Raw genomic sequence first — 22526 nt, forward strand, 5'->3', positions numbered from 1 at the left:
GTTTGCGCTGCAAACAAATCACGGCGTTTGTATAACTGTTCCAACATTTTTTAACAGACACATGCTTATGTTTAGTGTGTGTTGTGTGTCCACAGTGGAAGCACAGCCTCTTAATGTGTGCATACTTGATCGTTAAGTAGGAGGGAGGTTGCCATGGTCACATATTGCTTATAATGACAAATATAGGTGTAAGACACTTGACTTTAATGATTTTGACAATTAGTGATGGAGATGGTCTGTTGGTATTCCGGACTTGCAAAGTGGTTTTGTAAACACACCACAATTTCTTTTTCACTTTCTTAGGAAGTTTCATGTAAGCTGCAGTCCAAACTATAGCTTCAGATGCAAGATACATTTTGTTCAAATATGCATGGCGTTGCACGAACCTCCCGCACAAATTTACTTTTTTAAGAACTTTTAATGACCAAAATAATTATCTTGATTGGCAAAAAGCTTGACCAAATAAAAGTGATCGGGTCATAGCATAAAATCCAGTATCTATATAAGCTTCTATGAGGACAAATATTTTATGTCCATCCACTTAGCTTGTTTGGTGTGTTGTTGCAGCATGTAACTGGCTTATTGTGAAAGTTTGAACTCATTAAACTTGAACAGAGTCCAGCCTGGCTGCTTATTAATCAAGACATTTACTTTTTATAGGCAATCCACTGGGCAATCGGCACAGTGTTGTCAGAGCTAAGCTTTTAATGAACAGCAAACAGTAGACACTCACTTACCTTGATAAAAAGGTTCTTTAGTGTTTCTGTGATATTGAAATTGTGCTGTCTGGCTGAGTGTTCTGCTTCTGACCATGCTGACAGTGTGTTGGCCAACATGCCAGCCAAGAGCATTGTTATCGTTTGCAAATTAACCAACATACATGTAATTCAAAACAACTAAATATCCTCTAGATAAAAGATCCTCTAATTAAGTCATTATGGTCAATTATTGGTCATTTCTTTTTGCCTTTATATAATAGTGTGAAGGCCAAGAGTAGAAAGCACTTTCAAAGTCAACAAAACTATGATAATCATAAGATCGTTGCACACTAGTAATGGAGACGACCTGTGCAAATACTGATTTGTAATCAATTCTCTGAGTCTACCAAACCATCAGCGTTTGTGCAATCACTTGTGCTGTCGTCCATCAAAAGTGGACAATCTCACAGTACCCATGCATATTAGGAATCCCTTAAAAGTGGGCAATTTTAAAGTACCCACACATATTAGGAATGACATGGTAATTGTCTAAATTCATGGCTGATTAAGCGTGAATTGCCTTCAACTACAAACATTGAAACCTAATGACACAATGTTCAAATAAACTTGTAGAAGTTGACAATCAAACAGTTACTAGGCCATTAAAATGCCCTGTATCTGTCACAGCAGGTATGGATTGTCTATTCCCACATGGGTGAAATACGACCTTAGAGTTTACAAGCTAATTACTTTGTACTAATACAGACTATTTTAAAACTATAATATTTCAGTTGGACTAGTTGTGTTTCATCATGGTACTGACAGCTACACTATAAAAGGCCATTTGAATGTTAATATTCTGTAATCTGTTCATATCATCAGTGACTTTCTTGCAAGAAAGATATCTATGACCATTTGGAAAAATTTGTATGCATCAGCTAAGTTCACATAAATTCTGTTATACCTTTAAAAGGAAAGTAGATGTAATACTTTCATAATTTTTGACAGAAAACAAGTGCATGTTTTTGTGTTTCTCTCCAAAGAATGTTCAAATACAAATTATCAGCCGTTCACATATAACATCACAATACGCAGTGTTATTGTTGACATATGAATTCTGGTCATAAAGTTCACTTGTCTGCAGTAACATTGGACAGAACACAAACACAGGATGTGTTGGCAAGTTGAATACAAGACATTCCAATATGCTTGGAGGAATAGAACAAGTAGCCAATGGAATTATATTGCAAGCATAAAGAACTTTAGAAAATAAGTATAACTGTCTGACCAAAAAAAGCTGCAAAAAAATTGGTTTCAATTTCACCCAATCCTCTCTTTCTGAAGCCTAAAATCTTATAAGAAAAATGCTTTAATTGAAAATATTAAATTTTGTGACATCAACTGAAGGACATAACATAGTCATGAGAAGAACATTTTTAGAATCAGGATAGTGCAAACTTTTGCTTTTATTAGAGATTTATTGAACACAAATGAAAATAGTAGTAGAAGTTTTTTTCAAATTCAAAGTTGTGATGTGGATCGTGAATTATATACTGAAAAATATTATATACTTTTAATATGTATAGATTAGCTAGAACTAATAGCAAAATCTCTGTTTGTTTTTGTTGTAGTCACCATGAACAAGATAGACCAGCTTAAATTGTCTTAGATTGATCATTAGTTTACCAAATATTCAGCAGTTATGATCTGTGTATGTTACCATTGAACTTACAAGGAACTCAATGTTTTCTGTCCAAAATATTTGTTTATCATATATGTGCTTATAAATTCTTATTTATATCTTTGTTTTTGAACTATTGACAGGAAACAAATTAGAAACAATAGAGACCGACCCTCCCCCTTTCCCCTCCTAAAAGATATCAACCGACCCTCCCCCTTTCCCCTCCTAAAAGATATCAACCATACTTGTACAATCAACATGAATGACTGTTAACAAGGATCAGCAGTATCTCGGTAACCAGATTGTTTATGGTTGCTAGGCAGGCCAGTGTTGGTTTAAGAAGTAGATCTCTTGATCTTCTGTCTGGGTGTTGTTTTCACAGACTGATTTTAGAATGGAATTTTTTCTCTCGGTTGTGTATCACAATTGCCTTGTTTAGAGTACTTTGACCTCTGGTATTTTGATGTCATATTATCCAGAAAGGTCAACTCCATAAAGAAGGTAATTCAAGGCCACAGTGTATTTGAAATGTGTGTCCATTAACAATATAATTGGGTTTGAAGGATATATTTTGATAAAATGTGCGTGTTTCTCCGACTGGGAGACAGCTGAGAGATTTCAAAAGAGTGCAGGTCTATAAGTTTTCATGCCACTCTCTTCTCTGTACTGTAAGAATATGCCGATTATATGCCCTGAGTGTAGTTCTTTCTAATGTAGAGAATACATACTTAAATTCTTACAAAGTATACATTCTTTTCCGTGGTACCTTTGCGTGTCTACTCACTTAATTAATATGAACAGCATGCATGATTAGCTTTGCTGAATAGATCAGACTTCAAAGCCTATTTAATATGAGCTACGGTTGATAGAAATGCATCGTACAGAAAGTTTTTTGTAACTGTTCATGTGGAGGTACTCAACCCATTGTGTAGAATCATTTCGTGACTTCAACCACGGTTAGGGTCAAAGGTCAAGCACCTAGTGGAACGTGTCTGTATGCAATAGTTTCTGAAGGAGATGGTGTTAGTTGATCAGTAGCAGTCAAAACAATTTGTTCATAGGGATTTGATGTTAATAGTAGCTTTTGATGTTGAGCTGTGTTATGTTTTCGTCTTTCTAAATTTCTTTCGTGTTTTTTATGGCACTGTATCATTACTGATGCTTTAAAGGCAGTAATGCATCATTGTCGGTGGCATGGTTTTGCAGGAGAGAGCTATCAAAAGATTATTTCTATAAAGAAAAAAAATCAATAATCTTGTTATTTTTTCAAGGTTTTGAGTTGAGGTCACAGTCTGTGAATGGATATAATTACAAATGGAGTGTTTTGCTTCTTGTGAACCAGCATGTGCATGATGACAAATAAACCGCTGTTCAACAGTACGCCTTTCATACGGGTCAATTTTAAAATACTGTGTAAAATACCCAGTACATATTGATCAATTACATATGTTTTCTTTGATGTATGGCATACTTTGCTATTTTTATGATTTCAACCGTGAACATTTTCCAATCGATTGAGCGATCAATTCTATACTATTTTTAAAAGGGGAAACTCGGTTGACGTATGTACATATTGATTTGTATTATCACTCTGATACTATGAATTACCATGAATTGAGCACTTCAAAATATGTGTAATGAAACACACATTTTACGGGTGTTGTAGATGGTGCAGAAAAAGTTTTCACTCCGTCAAGGAATCACCCAAGAAAACCAACACTAAAACACATAGTTAAGAACTTTTTTTGTCATAAACAAATAACGTATGTTGAAGAAATTTCATACAGTCATGGATTTTCATGTAAATAAAGTTACACGAGGATAGAATTTAGGACATTTCAGTAACCTGCTCATAAACAGACTGACATTTGACCTGTGGTAAGGAAAATGATATTGGTATTTATCATATTTCAGTTTGTAGGTCATAGGTTTCTGGAGCTATCACTGAAATCTCATTCATCAATTGTTTGATTGTTAAATATTCCTTATCTGTAAATTTTGGTGTCATGATAGTTTTATTTTGTTTGTGAAATACAGCTTCTTGTTCTTCTCCCCTAAATCATGTCAAGAGTGTACAACTTGTCATCAAAGCCTCTATGTTGCAGTGTACTGTGTAATGTTAAAGCAAAAAATCACACCCAGCAATGGTATACCATGAGATTTTGACCAGTTCAGGACACATGTGCTCATGCAAGCAACTGTGAGTTCATTTATGGAGTGAACTAGGTCTGTCGCTATCGGCGGCGTGAAATGTCAAACAGGGAATCGTGCCTGTTCCAAATGTGCTATGTTGCAAATATAGCACGGTTATTTTCACACCTCAACCGATCAGACCACAGTATTTGACCTCAGTATACTGGTATAATGATACAATGGTTCAGGACACATGTGTACATGCAAGCAACTGTGAGTTCATTTATGGAGTGAACTAGGTCTGTTGCTATCGGCGGCGTGAAATGTCAAACAGGGAATCGTGCCTGTTCCAAATGTGCTATGTTGCAAATATAGCACGGTTATTTTCACACCTCAACCGATCAGACCGCAGTATTTGACCCATCAGTATACTGGTATAATGATACAATGTATGTCATTATTGATAATTGAATATACGTCTGGACCGGAATTCATTTGTCAACAGTAACAAAGCATGAGTGTTAGCCATAATCCATTGTTTTGTTAGACTGATTTGTTTCAATATACTTGAAACGAAAAGGAGAAGAAAAATTTTAATGTATTCATTTTCTAAAACAAACTATGTAAACATCGTCAAAATGTACAGCTATTGCCCCATTAAGATTACCCATTGTCAGATATCATAGATTACTGAAAGATAATTTATGCAAATGTTGTTCATTCTAATCGGTGCTTTTAACCCTTTGAGCACCAAAGTCAATTTTTGTCACCTTTAGAAAATACACTCCAATCAATTTTTTTCAGATTTTTGTCAAAATTTTGATAACTAACTGTAGCCAATGAAAAGTGATGTCCATTTGGTCCAAAGTTGTCCAAAATTTACAGAAAAATTACATAAAAATCGGTAAAAATGTTGCACTAAAATTTTGGTGGGAAATTACTACTTCAGTCAAAGGGTTAAATTATCTTCTTTCGTTGTTCTTTGTAGTTTCCAAGAGAAAAACATCCGGTTCGAGGAGCACATCAACCTGCATCATCTTGAAACGTTGATGCAGAGGTTTGCTGAGCATCGGCCAAGCAGCGATGCATTAGACAGGGAGAGAAATGGTCAGCAGTCGCCAATAAAGATGGATCGAGAACCCGGCAATATGACGCTGGAGGAATTCAAGAACACCATTGCCAGTATGCTTGGAACAGATGAGTGGAATGATCAAATGGAAACTCTCTTTGCCAAGGTGAATTTTTTTATTTCGACAAAAAAAAATTATCCGTAGAGAAAATATAGGGATCATGAATGTTGCTACTCTCAGGCATTGGGATACAAGTGACTACAATACTGTTGTGGGATTGACTCCATTTTCTTGGTCTTTTTTTCACATTTGTATCAAATCAGAAATCAGTCGTGTCATTCTATCAGAGGAAAAGCGTGTACAGAGCAAATGATTGGACAAACACAATTTACAGACCGAACAATCAAAGGAAACAGTGACAGATTATCGTGTCTGCATTTAAGTCCAGAGGGGGGTCTTTAATGTATGCCCTTTGTCACGTTATTTGTGAACATTGTTTGCTTTTGTGATTGATTTTAGCTTGATTCATTGCTTCGTGACATAAAAAGTGTGAAAAAAGGGTGACTTAATTTGTCATGTTCACAATTGAAATGGAAAAGGAAATTTGGAGGTGATGTTTTGCAATATCGTATCAATATTTCACTCCAAGTTAGCAAAGAGATATTGTGAAGCTAATCTATGATGTACATGTAGGTTGATAAAATTTCCTTGCTTTGATTTATAATTCTGTAAAACTGAACATCATGAAAGACCTAGGAGAACAATTTAATCAACAGTTCTAGCAATGCCCTCAGCAGTAAAATTATCCAATCAAATTGACTCCTTGTGTGACCTTGAAGTCAGAGCATACGTTACCAGGCTTGTTCAAAACCTAGTTTGCCATGGCGATATTTATGGTTACTGAGATTTTTTACCTTTTATGGCAGGTGGACACCTCTGCTGATGGTCTTGTTGACTGGAATGAGTTCTGTACGTATATGCTAATGCAGTATAGAGAAAATGATTTCTTGAGGACCAGAAAGGATATTCCATTTGTCAACGAACCAAAAATCAGACACATTGTACACAATAGGGTAAGTCTTGCTAAGAAATCCACATCTCAAATTTAAATGTTTTCTTGACCTTGTCACCCAAATTGAAAGGGATGTGACAAATAAATAAATTAATAAATTTTTGCATCACAATTTAAAATGTAAACATTCAGGCCAGGTTTTGAAAATACAGTACTTCAAGGATTATTTATCAACTGCAAGATTTGTTAGTGGATGAATATTTTCAATGAAAATGCCTTTTTATAAATAATCATCACAAATGTTTATGTGAAAATTGAGCAAATATGGCAATTCAGTTGTATTTTGTTATATATGTGGACAACTCGACACCATTATTGTTCAAAACCTTACATTAAATGTTTCACTCATTCTCAAAACTCAGCGTTATTCTAAACCTTGTAGCTGTTCAAAATTGGTGTTGAAACAACATCCGATACAATTACTGCTACAAATATGTAATGATACAAAAACATTGTCATAAAACTTTGTTAGCTATAAAAATACATTGATACTGCAGTGACAGGAATTCATGTACCCTCACTTCAAAATAGCAATCATGAAAATCTCTTTGCAGTTGACGTCTGTCGTTTTTGCAGGAAACAGGCAATTTGTGAAACAAATTGGTTTGATTCATTCCACATATTGCATGATATTAACTTTAATATCACAAATAAGCTGTAGAACTGAATAGGAAGGGAGGCATGCACATGGTCAAACACTTTCGTAGTGTTTTAATACAATAAATTCAACGATTTGTGTTTCATCAACTTTAATGTATCCCCATCATTAAATTACACTTGACTACAGTACCAAAAATATATGCCCAAACTAAAACCATGCATTTTTTCAAATATGCATATGTATAAAGTTTTGTAAAATGAAGAAAAATTAATTTTTACAGTTTCTGTAGTTCAAAATATAATTTTGCAGATATTTTGACTTGGCTGAAAACAAATCTTAATGAAAATCTAATAATGATTAGAATTCAGTTTAATACAATATTTTATTCAGAGATGTTGATTTTGTATTTGCAATTTGACAATCATATAAAATCTACGCAAAAGTTTGAAAGTAATTCATTTCATACCTTGGGATAGAAATCTTCGAGTACATTATTATCAATTTTAGTAGGATCAATTTAGAATAAAAATGAAAATATTTTGTGTTTATTATTCTTTGTTGCCTCTTGTATTGAATCTTAGCATTGAACGAAATATTTGGCTTTTTTATCACTGTTCATTGCAGCAAGAGTGTACCATACGGGTTTTAGCAACAGACAATCCTACCAGATATGTCAATCTCAGTAAGGTAAGAAATGCTACTTTTCTATGTAATGTTGAATATTTTCCTGCATTTAATGCATGTAACATTCATGTGTTCAATATTTTAGATGAGTCTACAGCAAGGTGTGAATTCATATTGAAATTAAATACAACAAATAAGGGAAAAATGGGAATTTTTGGTTCAGTGAATTTCTAATTTTTCTACAGCAATGACAGGCTATGTAAGGATACACTAGTCAATCATGACAAAGCCCATTGTAATTTGTTATCTGTAGACAAAACCTTAAATGCAATTTGTGATCATTTTGAAATGCCTATCAAGGTTACTGGTCGGTACTCTACATTTGCCACATAGTGACTTTAACACTGTGCAAGAAAGTATTAATCCACACTGAAAGGGAAAACAATGAGATATGGTGAGAAAATGAGTACTGTTTTGTTTGGATAACTTTTCTAAGTTTTTGTAAGGGAATGATACAGACACCCTTGCCAATCATTGAACATTTAACCCCTTTGTTATTTGTGATAATCATTTTGAAATGCCCATCACACAGTACAATAAATTACCCACAATTGTGTGTGATTTGCACCAATGACATTAATTTTAATCAATTTTTAAATTGAAGATTCCATTCTGATTAATGTGCTGCTGATCAAGTTACCTATGGTATGCACTCCTACAGAAAATTTGCAAAACTAATAGTGAATTAAACTAGATCATAATTGTATGTGTGGTATAGCACACAGGTACCAAAAGTAATAACACCAATAGTGAAGGAAATTAATAGTGAAACAGACTATGTTGCAGAAGATGTTAGACTTATAGTGGATCATTGTTTTGTTAATATGTAAATACATGACTAAAATTTGAGGCTATGATGCAAGCCCAAGTAAATATACATGCTACAAAAAATCCAAACAATTTTTGAATGAGACAACCATATTTTGTGCTGTAAAACCCACCATTTGGAAACAATGTTTTGTCAGAAATTTAAGTTCCAGAATCAAATGTCTGCCCATATTAGTATCTCACAAAGCTGATTTTAATTGCCTAATGCGAACTGTTCATTTCCATGAAAATCATGAAAGATAAATACCCTCATGGCTAATCTTTCCATGTTTTGTTTTTTGTTTGTTTGGTGGATTATTGAAAGTCCTAAGTTACCATCAATCAAATGTAGGCAATTGTACCAATTGACTGGACTGAAATATGTTTTTGATTACAAAACCATATGTGTGACTGGATGATTGATGGCTGAATAGAAAGAAACATGTTTCACTCTTGGATACGTTGCTGTTTCCATGGAGATCAGATACAAACCATGGTGATACGAAAACTTGAAATATCATATAGCACAGCAGTGTATGCCAAACTGTGATTCAAGGTTTATGGCAAATTTGACCTATTTTGTCTTCTGAACCTCACAATATAAACAAAAAAGGTACAAAATAAAGTTGTTCACTTAGATTTTGAACGTTGGTAGAACTATCATTGAAAGAGGTATCATTTTGTGTTTGTATCATGGAAAAAGAATTTAATCATTAAAGCATGGCTGTCTGAACACTGATATTGCAACTTGGACAAATTATAATTGTACTATTTAAAACGTTGTCACCAGAATAATATTCTTCTCCAGTTCCAAAGGTGCCCACTTCTAAACCATTGTTGAAAAACACACCATTCAATTCTTTATATTTCATATAAGAATGGGTTCATTCGTGAATAACACAGCAGGCAAAAAACTCAGGTCTTAACTTGCCTTCCCACACAGTAACATCTTTTAATTTGTTAGAGCAATGAGTGTTTCCAATGCTTGCGTTGCACTGAAGGAGAGGCAAGATTTAGCAATAGTGTGACAGAATTTTGAGAGCCCTTTTCAGTTTTATGTGAAAAATATCCTAGCTGGGATGGAATAAAATTCCACAAGGAAGGACAACAGTCTTTATATGCTGTGTGTTGTTTGTTGACTCAGCCATTGAACAGGTTCTTTGCAAACATGAATGGACGAATGCATCGAATGCATCGCCGCTTTTAACTGCCAAACTTTGGCTAGTGTAGTCAATGAGATAATAAGTGTGGCACGCAGTGCTGGTGACAAAGCCATAGCGTTGTTGCATGTCAGAGTCTTGCTACCACGGTGACATGGGCGTTGCTATGACACCGTCAACAACTGTGCCCTGGCGTTAATTCTATGGTCAACACAGGTGACCCAGGTCAGCTGAGAATGGGTAGTGTAGTGGCCGTGCTGCAGCATAGCAACTAGCGTTGAGTTTTCTAGTTTATTGTCCCAAGGCTCAGTTATGTTTCACAAAGGAGGCACAGTTATGTGTGGTGGCCATCCCAAACTCTTAACCTACTTCTTGGAGGGCAGTGACCATAACCAAATCCTGCCATCTGGAGCTGCCAAGTCCTGAGCATTGAAATCCATGCTTTCAATGGTTTCAACAGTGTCTGTTATGACTCTTTCAAACTCAAACAGACATTTCCACATCAGCCCACATTATGTCTATTCACATTTGCCTACATGAAGATGCTGTGAAATGTTGATATTCTATGTTTATGGGCAATATATATTTTTTAAGGGATATATATAGAACATATATATTTGTTTAAGCAATATAACATACATATTTATGTAAGAACAATATAACATATATATTTGTTTCTGGTTATCATGCCAATCACTTGGAGTTGTGTGTGCAAATTACCTAATGGCGAATGCAGAATCCAACCACAGAACATATTTATATCAAGCAGTTTCAAGTTCAAGCCATATGTGATACAAATTATATTACTGCTATTCAATATGCAATATTATAAATGCTGTGTGACCTTAAAAAAAGTTTTTCATTTGGCAAGTGGTGGAAGGATGCTTGGTAATCACCCATGTGAAAAGGTCACATGATATTAAAATTTTCAGTAAGGGTCTTGACCTGATATTTTCTAAGTTCGGAAATAAAACATAACTTTAAGGATCAGGTTTTAAGAGTCTGCAGACTAGAATCACAGGATGGAATGTTTGTACTGAAAATTTCAATTACAAGTATGCGGTTATTTGCTCAGAATAATTTATAGCAGTCTCTTGATATTTTACATGATGTGACTGTATATCTCATAAATGATTACATATTCATGCGATGTCATTCTCACTGCATCATATTAAGCAAAAAAGACATGTTGCTAGAGGGCGCTATTGCCATGCCTTATCACATTCAAGTTTAGTATTGAGTTTAACCATGACCCCAGTAAGTAGAATGAACATATGGGTAATTCAGTGCTCCCCAACTGAAAAACAATCAAGTGCTATAAATCCGGGACCATGCACACAACTTACTCAAAAACAAAAACAATTACAAACTTACGTGACGCAAAGACAAAATTTCCAAACTTATCCAAAAGTATCTATTAAACTGTTCAGGAAAAATCAGAGAGATAAGAAACCAGTATTCTACTTGGGAAAAGACTCTGGAAACCTGTACCGGAATATAATAGCTAGGTAGTGCTGACATGTGATATCGGGCATCATCATCAAACTTGAAATGGTTCAAACAAAATATCATAAACTGTAAAGCTTTACGAACAAAACTTTCTCAACATTGACTAACGATGAATGGCAACAGATACTATACTGAACACATAACTGAGTGCTCTAATATACAGAAAGGCTCCCAAAACTTAGCGCGTCTGTTCCACTTCCATTCCAATGCCTGATTAGCATAACTTACACGCTTGTCATTCAAGAGTCAAATAATTTCTGATCGCGCCAAATTTTATGTGCTAAATGTATTTTGTGTGTTGGTACTGTTAATTTTTCTGTTTTTAAAGATTGAAGGACAGTAAACTTTATTAGGACTTCCTGTCTAGGAAGAACTTCCTAGAACTAAGAGTTCTAGGAAGTTACACAAAACACAACTATTGAATCCCTCATAGTTGTATCAACAATGTGTTCATTGTTTAATGAACCAAGTCATAGATATTGATGCTGTTTGTGTGAGTTTAGTATAAATTTGAGGTCAGAGTCTGAAGTTCTGTAAGATGTTCATCATGAGGATGTTTGTCTATTGTTGTTTTAATTAACCCTTTGAGTGCCAAAGGTCAACTTTTATTGCCTTTATAGAATACATCATACATAGCCGCAACTTTTTTCAGATCTGAACAATTTTTTCAGATTTTTCCCAAACTTTTGGTCAAAAATTGTTGCCATTGAAAGGTTATGTCCATTCGGTCCAAAATTATCAAAAAATTACAGAAAAATTCATAACGCATGGTAAAATGTTACACTGACATTTTTGTGGGAAATGTTACAGCACTCAAAGGGTTAATTGGCAGAGCAAAAGCTGTATTTGACATGTGATGCACAGAACAAGGGAGACATTGCCTTTGAAATCAGAATAAAATTTTAATTTGTGCTGCTGCAGTCACCACAGTCTGTATTTTTTTGTAGCTGCAGCATAGGTTGAAACCAATGTTCAGGTAAATGTATATTGATGATATGCATATGCAAAATTGGTGTTAAAAGATTTAAAATCTTCCTATATATGATAATTTTATATATTGTATACCGTATTGAGGCAGTTTATTGCATGAATGTGCATGCATAACCTCATTCCATAACCTGTTATTAGCATATGTGCTAGTACCAGTAGTTTGTCAGGAAAACAGTGTCATCATATAAAAATTGTCAAACTTACAGACTAAAAAGAGCAATTTTACAGTCTTTCTTAGTGATATTATGTGACAGTAATAGAATTATACGCCTTACATGAATAGCAAGATATATACGAATATACAGGTACATCAATTCACAATTTCCTATGACTTATGTTGTCTGTTTATGATTGTTAGAAATCTAATCACAACTGACAGTAATTTACATCAATTTTGAATCCCTCCACCGACTTCAGACATTGTTTAGAGTAAGATTTATATGATCAGTTCAGGAATGCATTTTATTTGTTTATACGTTAGCGACTCTGTTGACTCGACTCTCTGTCTGGAGAGCAACTTTCAGTTTCTGCCAAAACATCTTCCTTCCCAAGTCATTGTTTGGCCACTTGAGGTACCTCTTTATCATGAGTATTTTGCGCAGTACCCGGGGCATCACATTATCCGGGATTTCCCGCAGCATTACCATCAGCAGCACATCCTCTTTGTCCTCAAATAATCTGCTTTGTGCCATCCTCATTTCAAAATAGCACCACTCACTCTGTGCAGAGTGTGGCGAGAGCACCAACAGGGTTTTGTGGCTGTTTTCAATGCTATCCAGAATGTTTTCAAATATGTCGTTACCGGGCATAAAGTCACGTTCATGGATACACAGCTTGAAATTTGGCAGTTCAGTGCCTTCTAGGTTAGGAACCAATTCCTGCATAATCCAATCTCTGTCATGTTCGTTGTACACCACAAAGGCATCATACCTTTTATGCTGTGGCTGTACGTTCCTGTGAACTTTGACCTGATAGCCACCACATCGTAGTTTCAACTTGAAAAATAAATAATGTATGTGCCATCGGAATTTAATCCCCAGCGCTGTAGATATAGTCACCACAACTACGAGAACTAAGCAGCCCGTCACTGAATGAAGGATGATGTGAGAGAATGCACAGAATTCCAAGGAGTACATGAAAACTTTACCCCGTTCCTTGGGTCTGAGACATGGAGGCAATTTCTCTAACTGAATTCTTCTGTCAGTTTGCAACCATTTGATGAAAGTTTTGATTTTGCATCCATGGCAGGAATCGGAAAGGGGATTAGAAGTGATGTTGAGGTACATCAGACGTGGTAGAGACTGCAGTAGATCAGTGTTGATCTCTTTGATTTGATTTGAACTCATGTCCAAGCGTTGTAGATTCATCAATTTGTTTGGAAGCACATCCATGTCGTGGAGTGTATCCAAGTTGTTCAGGGAGAGCTCCTCTAAATTTGGAAAGAGGTTCAGAAATGACATCAGTGCCCGCATATCATCAAGCCACACACTGTCGTGCAGTTTGAGAGTTGTAACTTGTATCCAAGGTGTGTGTACATGCAGCTCATCAAGGAAGTCTGCCTTGTCAAAAGGATAATGACTGCCTTTTGGAAAGGTTGCTGCGATAATGCGTGCTTCCTCAATCTGAATTGTTTGAAGCCTGGAAAGATTGGCTTTCTGCAATGTAGAAACGGTTATGGGAACCTTAACAGTTGTGTGACTAAATTTTTGACCAGTTATATGGAGGTGCTCAAGAGATGGAACATCTGGCAGATACGCCATTGCTGAATGGTAAAAACTTATCGATAATTTTTTGAGGTATTTGAGACCATGTAAGGGGTGTTCACCTGTGTGTCCATGAATGTTAAGTAAATTATCTCGCAGATAAAGTACTTTCAGTGATGTAAGAAAAGAAAACACAGCATGAGGCAGCTGTACAAGGTGATTGTAAGACAGATCTAGAATCTTCAAATTTGGAAGGAGTTTAAAACTGTGAGGATGAATAGATACAAAGCTGTTGTTTGAGAGGTCTAACTCTTCCAGAGAGGGAATTCCAGTAAAGATCTCGGGAGGGATCTCTCCAAAGAATTTATTCTCATTTAGATTTAGATGATGAAGATGCAGAAGATTTGCAATACTTTCAGACACCTGTCTGATGTTCGATAGCTTGTTATGTGACAGGGTCAGATTGGTCAAACTATGAAAGCCTTGGAAAAGTCCCCGAGGAAGAAAAGACAGGTCACAATTTGCAATGATTAATGTTTTTAAATGTTGAAGCCACTGAAATGACCCCTGAGGCAGTTGAGGAATGGAATTGCCGGAAATGTCCAGTTCTTCAACAATTGTCAGTTGAAGTCCTTGGAAGGTGGTATTTGTGATCTGCCAAGTGCTGCGCGAACCATCAGAACTGTTCAATTGGCTATTAAGACTCAGAGAGTTGACTTTTGAGTGTGGGAGATTGTGAAATACATTGGTTAATGCATCAGCTGAGATGTAGTTAGTATGAAGGTGCAACTCAGTGACATTTACAAAAAGCCTGGCATCTGGAGACATGAGATTGTTTTCACTGAGGTCTAGATGCAGCAATGTTCGAGTGTCTCGCCCAAACCTGAAATTCTTCAACATTGAGTCCTGGATGCCGCATCTGACAAGTGCTAGCTTCTTGAGTGCAGTAAATTGTTTCAGATCCACACTTGTGCACTTCTTCTGAAAGTTGTTCCCTCCCAGTATGATTTCCTGGATTTTGACCAGTGGTTTCAATGCAGCATGTGGAAAGCAAGAAAGTTTGTTTTGCTGCAGGCTTACCACTCTGAGCTGTGTTAAATCTTGGAATAGTCCATCTGGTAGCGTGGAAATTTCATTATAATCCAAGTTTAATTCGTCTAACCATCTTAGTCCATTAAAAGTTGTCGGACTCAAGTGAGTCAATGAATTTTGTGACAGAATAAGACACTTCAGCTTCTTCAGTTCGGCAAATAGTTTTCCAGGAATAGATGCAAGTTTGTTCCCTCTTAGAATCAGGACTTCCAGCCTATGGAGCACGTTGAAAGATTTTCTGTGTATTGAAGAAATCTTGTTAGATGTTAGATCTAATGTTTCCAGCTTATCTAGCTTGAAGGAATCAGCAGCGATTTTCTCTATTTGATTTGTGTGCAATGTCAGATGAGTTGCATATGCTGGTAGTTTGTCTGGAACGCTTTCAAATCCTCTGTCAGAGCAATCAATGTAGGTTTGCTTATATACCTTGCATATGTGTCGTCTCGGAGCCACTAGGGGACCGTTCAGTTTTTACGGCTGGGGGGGGGCCGGCAAAATCTTGTCGCCGGTGTTCAAAAAATGATGACCCCCCCTGAATTTTTCGCGAAAAAATGATGACCCCCCTTTGTCAGACGAAAAAATTTGATGACCCCCCCCCCCCCCCCCCCCCCCCCGCCCCGCTGAAAAATAACCAAAACCCATATGTCAAATTACCCGCACGGTTTGGATTTGAACTCCGGTACGCGGCGCACTTTATTCGTGTAGCAGAGATGAAAGTGCACAAACTTCTCAGCCACATCCATGCAAACGTCTGTTAATTAGGACGACTGTAAGGCAATTTTGAACTTCATTTCCATGGACAACTTATGTCCATGGACATTGTACAAAGTAAACTTTATTTGAGTGGTTCGCCAAAGGCAGCCCTCCGGTTAAGAGGGTCATGGGCCATTACGTAAAGTCAACTTTATTCTAGTTGGCAACCAAAGGTGGCCCGCTGGTAAAAAGAGGGTCGATCATGGCCATTGCACGAAGTAAACTTTACTGACCATGGCCGCTGAAGGCGTCCGGCCGTTAAGATGGTCATGCGGTATTACAATAAAGTCAATTTATTGTAGTGGGCCGCCGCAGGCGGCCCGCCGGTAAAGAGGGTCGATCATGGCCATTGCATGAAGTAAACCTAATTGGAGTGGGCCGCCAAAGGCGTCTGCCCGTTAAGAGGGTCATGGGTAATACATAAAGTATATATTTATTGTAGTGGGCCGCCGAAGGCGGCCCGCCGGTAAAGAGGGTCGATCATGGCCATGGCATAAAGTGAACTTTATTGTAGGTATTATGTTTTTGAAAATGTGGTGACCCCCCCCTTTCCTACCAGTGAAAAAGTGATGCCCCCCCCCTTCGTGGATTCCAAAATTATGATGACCCCCCCCTGGATTTTGCCGCCCCCCCCCCCGGCCGTAAAAACTGAACGGTACCTAGGGAGCAGTGAACCAGTAGAATGGTGATTAAACAGAGAGGCGATATCATCATTGTAGGATTTCCAAGATACAAGTCACAGTTTTGAGTGGGTCCACAGCTGACTGTAACTTTCCTCTTGAACAGCCAATTCCACTGGGAAGTGTTGAAGTCACAGAACAAGTTCAAATGCAGAAAGTATATTCATTGGCTTGAACATTCTCATTGCTTAAGTTCGGCCGGTAATGCATCCAGTTGCTGTCAAACGATCAGTGGTTTATGATAGTGTCATTCACCTCTTTTCTTCAGAGTTTGTGATGCTTAGCAATAAACCTTGATGTTTAAACATCCTGTTTCCTTTAACGTAGGAACAGAGGCGTTTTCAATGAATAGATGACAGATGTTTGGTACTTACAGAGCAGTCTGACAGTCTCTAAGTGAAAGCTATAGGTACATTATATAACCAGTAGGGGTACACCATTTGATATCAGGGGTGCCTGGGGATTTGGGACGAAAAAAAAATTGTTGCCAGCCAAATGAGGAAAAAAAAATTTTCATTGTAGTAGAGTCTAAAAAATTTTTTTTGGGAGTGTTGGAAAACATAATTGTTGTGATGCACACAATTCTCTCTGATTGGTAGAGTGTGGCTTCAGTGGTCTCTGAAGCTGCTGCATATACATGTAGTGGCATTTGTAAACAGTACATCTATCATCCTATATGGCTTAGCTTTCAGGAATCAGTTCACACTGGTGTACATCCTTAAACAGGAACTTCCCCTATAAAAGCCAGATTATCGTAAATCTTTGCAAATGTAAAAAACCCACGCTACTGATCAGACGCGGCATGTTTTGCCCCTGAATCCCACGATTTTTCCATGTTTCAGGCGTTCATTGTCACTGAATCTTGCATATGATGTCTGTGAATATATAGCGACTAAACTTGAGTTGAAAATAAACTGAAAAAATGTTCTGTTTTTTGTCAGAGAATGCATAATATTTCAAAATGTGTTCCCTGTACGACCATTTGACCCCTCTTTGTATATGTCACGAAAGTACCCATCATGATTATTCAAATTTATCACATGATTATTCAAATTTATTAGGGGAAGACTGCATTAACTTGCATGGTACCTCAAACCCGAGTCTTGCCTGACCAACTCGGGTGACAAACAGAAGACTTTTAATCCCAAGGTGTGAATGTTCCATTGTTATGTTTATCTAATCTAGCTGGTGCCATTGTAGTGCCATTGTAGGAAAGGCAGGTCTGTGAAATTGATCCTCTAGGGAAGTAGGTATTCCTAAGTTCATGGAGCTTTCCCGTAATGTTATCAGACGGTCAAAGCGATGCCATGAGAATTCAAAAACTCCTGCCCAGTGTATGCAAATGGCTGTGTCATCAGTAATCCCCCATTGTGCACCCATGGGTCCGGTCTGGTCCTGTAACTTCCCGTTTAAAGGATTCACGAAAAGATAAACAATTTGTGTTAACTTGTATTTGCAGATAGAAATTTAACAAATCTTAAGTTACTAGATTGTTGTCTTATCTGTAGGTCAGGTAACACATTCCTGAGCTTAACTATTCAAAGGAAAAAATGTTTTAATGGTAAATTCAAGAATTTACAGACGTATGTTGAAGAATTTCATTTTTTTAAAACTTTAATACAAATAGATTAGTACTAGTCAATGCCAATTCTATAAATATTAAAATCAAATTTCAAATATACAATGTAAGAGTTACATCATTACACCGAATACTAATTTAATCAATTCCAGTCTTGTGCATTGTACTGCCTATAATGGAGTCAGTTCTTTTTTGAACTGATTTCTTCTTTTTTTTGAAATTTGCTATGCCTCTGCTTGACAAGAAAAATTTGCTTTGAAGAAGCAATTTCCAAATAAATTTGCTTTGGGACCTAATTCCTCCAACCCCCTCCCTCTCCCCCCCCAATCCACCCCCAATATCAAATGGTGTGGCCCTTAAAGTGGGTACATCATTTTACATAGCTGTCACTTACCTCTCTGGTCTAGACATAGATTGTCCTCGGGATATCCTACCAAGGATCCATCCTTTCACCTCATCTCAAGCTATCCTGTTTCAATTTTCATGAAAAGAATTCAGTGGAATTTCATTTATCAGCATTTTCTGCCTATCCATTTTGTGTAAGAGTTCTAGGAAGTTACACAAAACATGACCATCGTGTTTTGTGTGACCTCCATGATCTTCAAAATGAGCCCAAACAAAAGAGGTAGACCAAAAAAGTGTTATAAAAATTTCAGAGTCAATATCTGTCCGCAAGGCACTTTCTACCATAAATGACAAATCAAACTCTATATGATCAATGCATTAGTCAGTCCTGTGAATAACTTTCACTTGCTTTTCATCTTTTGCGATATCACCTATTATTTTTTGTTTGATTATTCTGTGATCAGAAATATGTTGAATGCAGCTCTAAGGACATTTTTTTGTTCAAAGTGATAGTTTAATGTTTATTATTTCATCCAGCCCAGCTTTCACTTTTAAACACTTTAACTTACTTTTGAAAGTAATAGTTTATTGTTTGTTAATTTATCGATCTTTACTTTTATATCTTAAACACTTTGTTGTTCAAAATAATTGTCAATGTTTGTTATTTCATCAATCTTAACTTTCAGTTTCTCATGAGGTAGTACTACCTTGGAATTGAAAGTCTTAAACTTTGGCTCTCAGTTTCCTCAAAGAAGCTTAAATCCGATCCTTGCTTCTCCAGAGTTTATGACCTTGTATGGAGTTGAGACAGGTTTCTATAACGTAAGATATCCTGATACGGTTGGTTACCTCATGTTCAGTGAATGCAAAATTAATATAACGTTTCCTGTACACAAGGTTTGCTATGTTAAGTCCCCTGTGAAGCAGGAACTAATCGATCAAGTTCAGTCACACATTTCCACCCAGTGCAGTTTTGTTTCTTTGTGTCCGACGATTTCATTGAAACTCGGCTCAAGAATAATGTGATAATTTCCTTTAAATAATTTACATTAATGTGTTTTGATGTTACAATGGGGTGATCTCATATATTCAGCACCCTTTCTGTTTCTTTTAAGGTTTTGTCTTCCTCCTTATGTGATTCACAGTCATCCTAGTACGTGTGCATTCAAACTCACCACAGATTAAAATGTCAGTAGCTGTAAATTTTGATGATTTGTCCCACCATTTTTGTTTTAACTGTCAACTACAGTTTCTTGTCCTACTTGCCAAAAGATGTTCACATGTACAGTACTCTGCTTGTCAACTCGACAGCCTGTACATGTGTCAAATTTATTGTTGAGGAAGTCCTGAGGGACTTATAGATTTACCTCTGTCCGTCAGTATATGACACTGACTCCTTTTGTCTTCATTCATAACTCAGACATACCTGGACTCCGATCTCATTCAAACTTGATACAAGGACAACGTACCATAGGGTACACATATTCACATTTTATTTTGTTATACCATCCAATATGGTGCTAGGTGGCCATTTTGATTGGACTTTTTTCACGTCCAAAGCCATTATGCAGACATGTCTGAACCAATTTTATTCAAAATTGGTACAAGGACAGCATACTATAACATATAAAATATGCATGTCAATTTGTGTCACTATATGATCCAATATGTCAGCAGGGGTCTTTTTGTTAATTTTCAATTCAAGAGCTGGTATATATAGACATGATGTCTAATATCTCCTCAAAACTGCCTGTTTTAGGGATGTCTCAGATTTTCGCATAAGTTCAAAAAGTGAAATTCATTAGTTTACAGGGGGAGGGGGTTTGACCTCTATTCAGTTAGTGAACTTAACTTTGGCACTCTTATTTTGTGATTACAAGGGGGCAGGGGGTTTTGATGTAAACAAAGGAATTTCATTTCTTGAAGTTATGCGACCATCTGAGACGGTCCCTTCCAGCTGTCATATTTGGTCTGTAGGTTCCTTACCAAATCCTCTCTCAGATATATATTGCCCTTGTTTTAGGCCGCGTTCAAAAAAGTGGTGAGGGGGGGGCTGGAGGAATTCAGGGGGGGATTCGAAAATTTTTGGGGTAGTCGAGGGGGGGGACTTGAAAGTTTTGCTCTGCCTATAGGGGGGGACCTGAAAATATTGTGACTCCCAACATTTTGATGTCGTCCAATGGTTCTAATGTTAGTAATAATTAAACAAAATCTAGAACCGTTTTGTCATATTTTATGTCTTTAATCTCAAAAAGTCTAAAACTGTATGAATGCCATTAAATTTTTGTAGAACAAGTTTGCCTTGTAATGGGGCAGGAGCTACAACTGTTTATAATTTTTCAATATTTCTATGCAATGTATCAAACAGTTTCTTGGTGTCTCTCTACAGCATGCTGAAAAACACAATATTCAGTTTGTCAACAAAGCCCGTTTGTCTAAATATAGGTGATAATTGAATGATGCAAATGCACGGTACACGTAGGCTGTGTTGGCAAGCTGAATACTGGATAGCTCAACATTCTGTAGAGAATAGAACAAGAACACAATTGTATAAACTGAACAAAAATGTTGTCAAAATAAAAAGTTAATACAACTACTGCCCTGCTACTACATACTGGCAGTGAGAGTGATACATGTAGCTCTGACTCTGATGTAGTTTAAAAAGAGTTTCGGTCATAGGACACTCAATTGACAGTGAAACATACATCTACTTGTACACAAGATCCAGCCAGAGAGCAACACATAGAAGACTAGGGGACTAACAGTTACCATGGATTTTTGAATTCTGGCATATGAGAACAATAAAATATTAGAGAAAAAAGATGGGGTCACCATAATTGATCTTATACAAATATACGATGAAAAGTCAGTTTTTCTAAAATCACTTAAAATCAATATATAAAACCATTCATTTCAAGTTTATGCAGTGAATGAAATTTTCACATCTCATTGTACCAATAACACAAAAGTAAAACTTTGAATAGTAAAGACTCTAATTTAAATGGAAAAATATGTGACTAAATGGAATCTTTTATTTTTTATCAAATTTGTCATTATTACACCCAAAATTTCTGAGATTAAAACATTAATTTCATGGAATATTTTAACCGTCCAATCCAGTATTGTCAATTTTGTAAAACATTTTATAAGTGGCATCTAAGTTGTATATGTCTTGAACTTTTGAAAAAAAAATTTTGGTAGGTCACTGTGCTCATTTTTTCACAATTTGGTTAAACGTAGCTAGGAATACATAATTTTCATACTCTCTCATGATTGTCATTTTGTGTGCTTTTCAGCTGGTGCCATTGAACTGGCCAGAGTTGGATAAACTCAAGTGGGCTTAGACTGAGAAATCAAAAAGTTCACTGATGCATTTAAAATGGTATATGGCTCTACAACCTGCTGATAAGAGATAGTGTTGAACATTTGCGTGCAGAACGACACATTACATGTTTTTTTTACTCTGCGTGCATTCCTAATAATATGCGGCTATATGGTAATTTGGGGGGGGGACTTGAAAATTTTTGAGGGTATTGAGGGGGGGACTTGAAAATTTTTGAGGGTATTGAGGGGGGGATCTGAAAAAAAATAAGATTTCAATCGCGATTCCTCCAGCCCCCCCCTCACCATTTTTTTGAACGCGGCCTTATCATTAATATTTTGTGGTTTGGGGGAAGAATTTGGTAAGCTACAGTGCTGTTCACGATTACATGTTTGTTACTGAATATAGCTACATCCATGTTACAGTTTGTAGTCTGAGTCGTGAATATGTCTTTTAGTATTCATTGTTGCACTAGCAGTCGCCTACTAAAATGTATTTTCATCATTATTGCATGCGTAATTTTCAAAGGGGTAATCTAAAAATGTTGACAAATATTTATTTTTGCATATTAATAATAGAACAGTGACATCAATTGCGAACAGTCCCATTATAGAAACAGGTGCTCGAAATTGTCATCACTTTTGATT

General features: G+C 36.5%; 1 protein-coding gene across 1 annotated transcript; it reads right to left on the reverse strand.

Moving 5' to 3' along the window:
- Positions 1–12875: 12875 nt before the first annotated feature.
- LOC139150771 (toll-like receptor 13) lies at positions 12876–18623 on the reverse strand. The gene is made up of 2 exons (XM_070723167.1): positions 18607–18623; positions 12876–15591 (listed from the first exon to the last, which is right to left on the reverse strand). The coding sequence occupies exons 1-2, from the start codon at positions 18621–18623 to the stop codon at positions 12876–12878; spliced, it is 2733 nt and encodes a 910-aa protein (XP_070579268.1).
- Positions 18624–22526: the final 3903 nt, after the last annotated feature.

This window comes from Ptychodera flava, chromosome 15 (assembly GCF_041260155.1).
Source record: "Ptychodera flava strain L36383 chromosome 15, AS_Pfla_20210202, whole genome shotgun sequence".
NCBI classification, from domain to species: domain Eukaryota; kingdom Metazoa; phylum Hemichordata; class Enteropneusta; family Ptychoderidae; genus Ptychodera; species Ptychodera flava.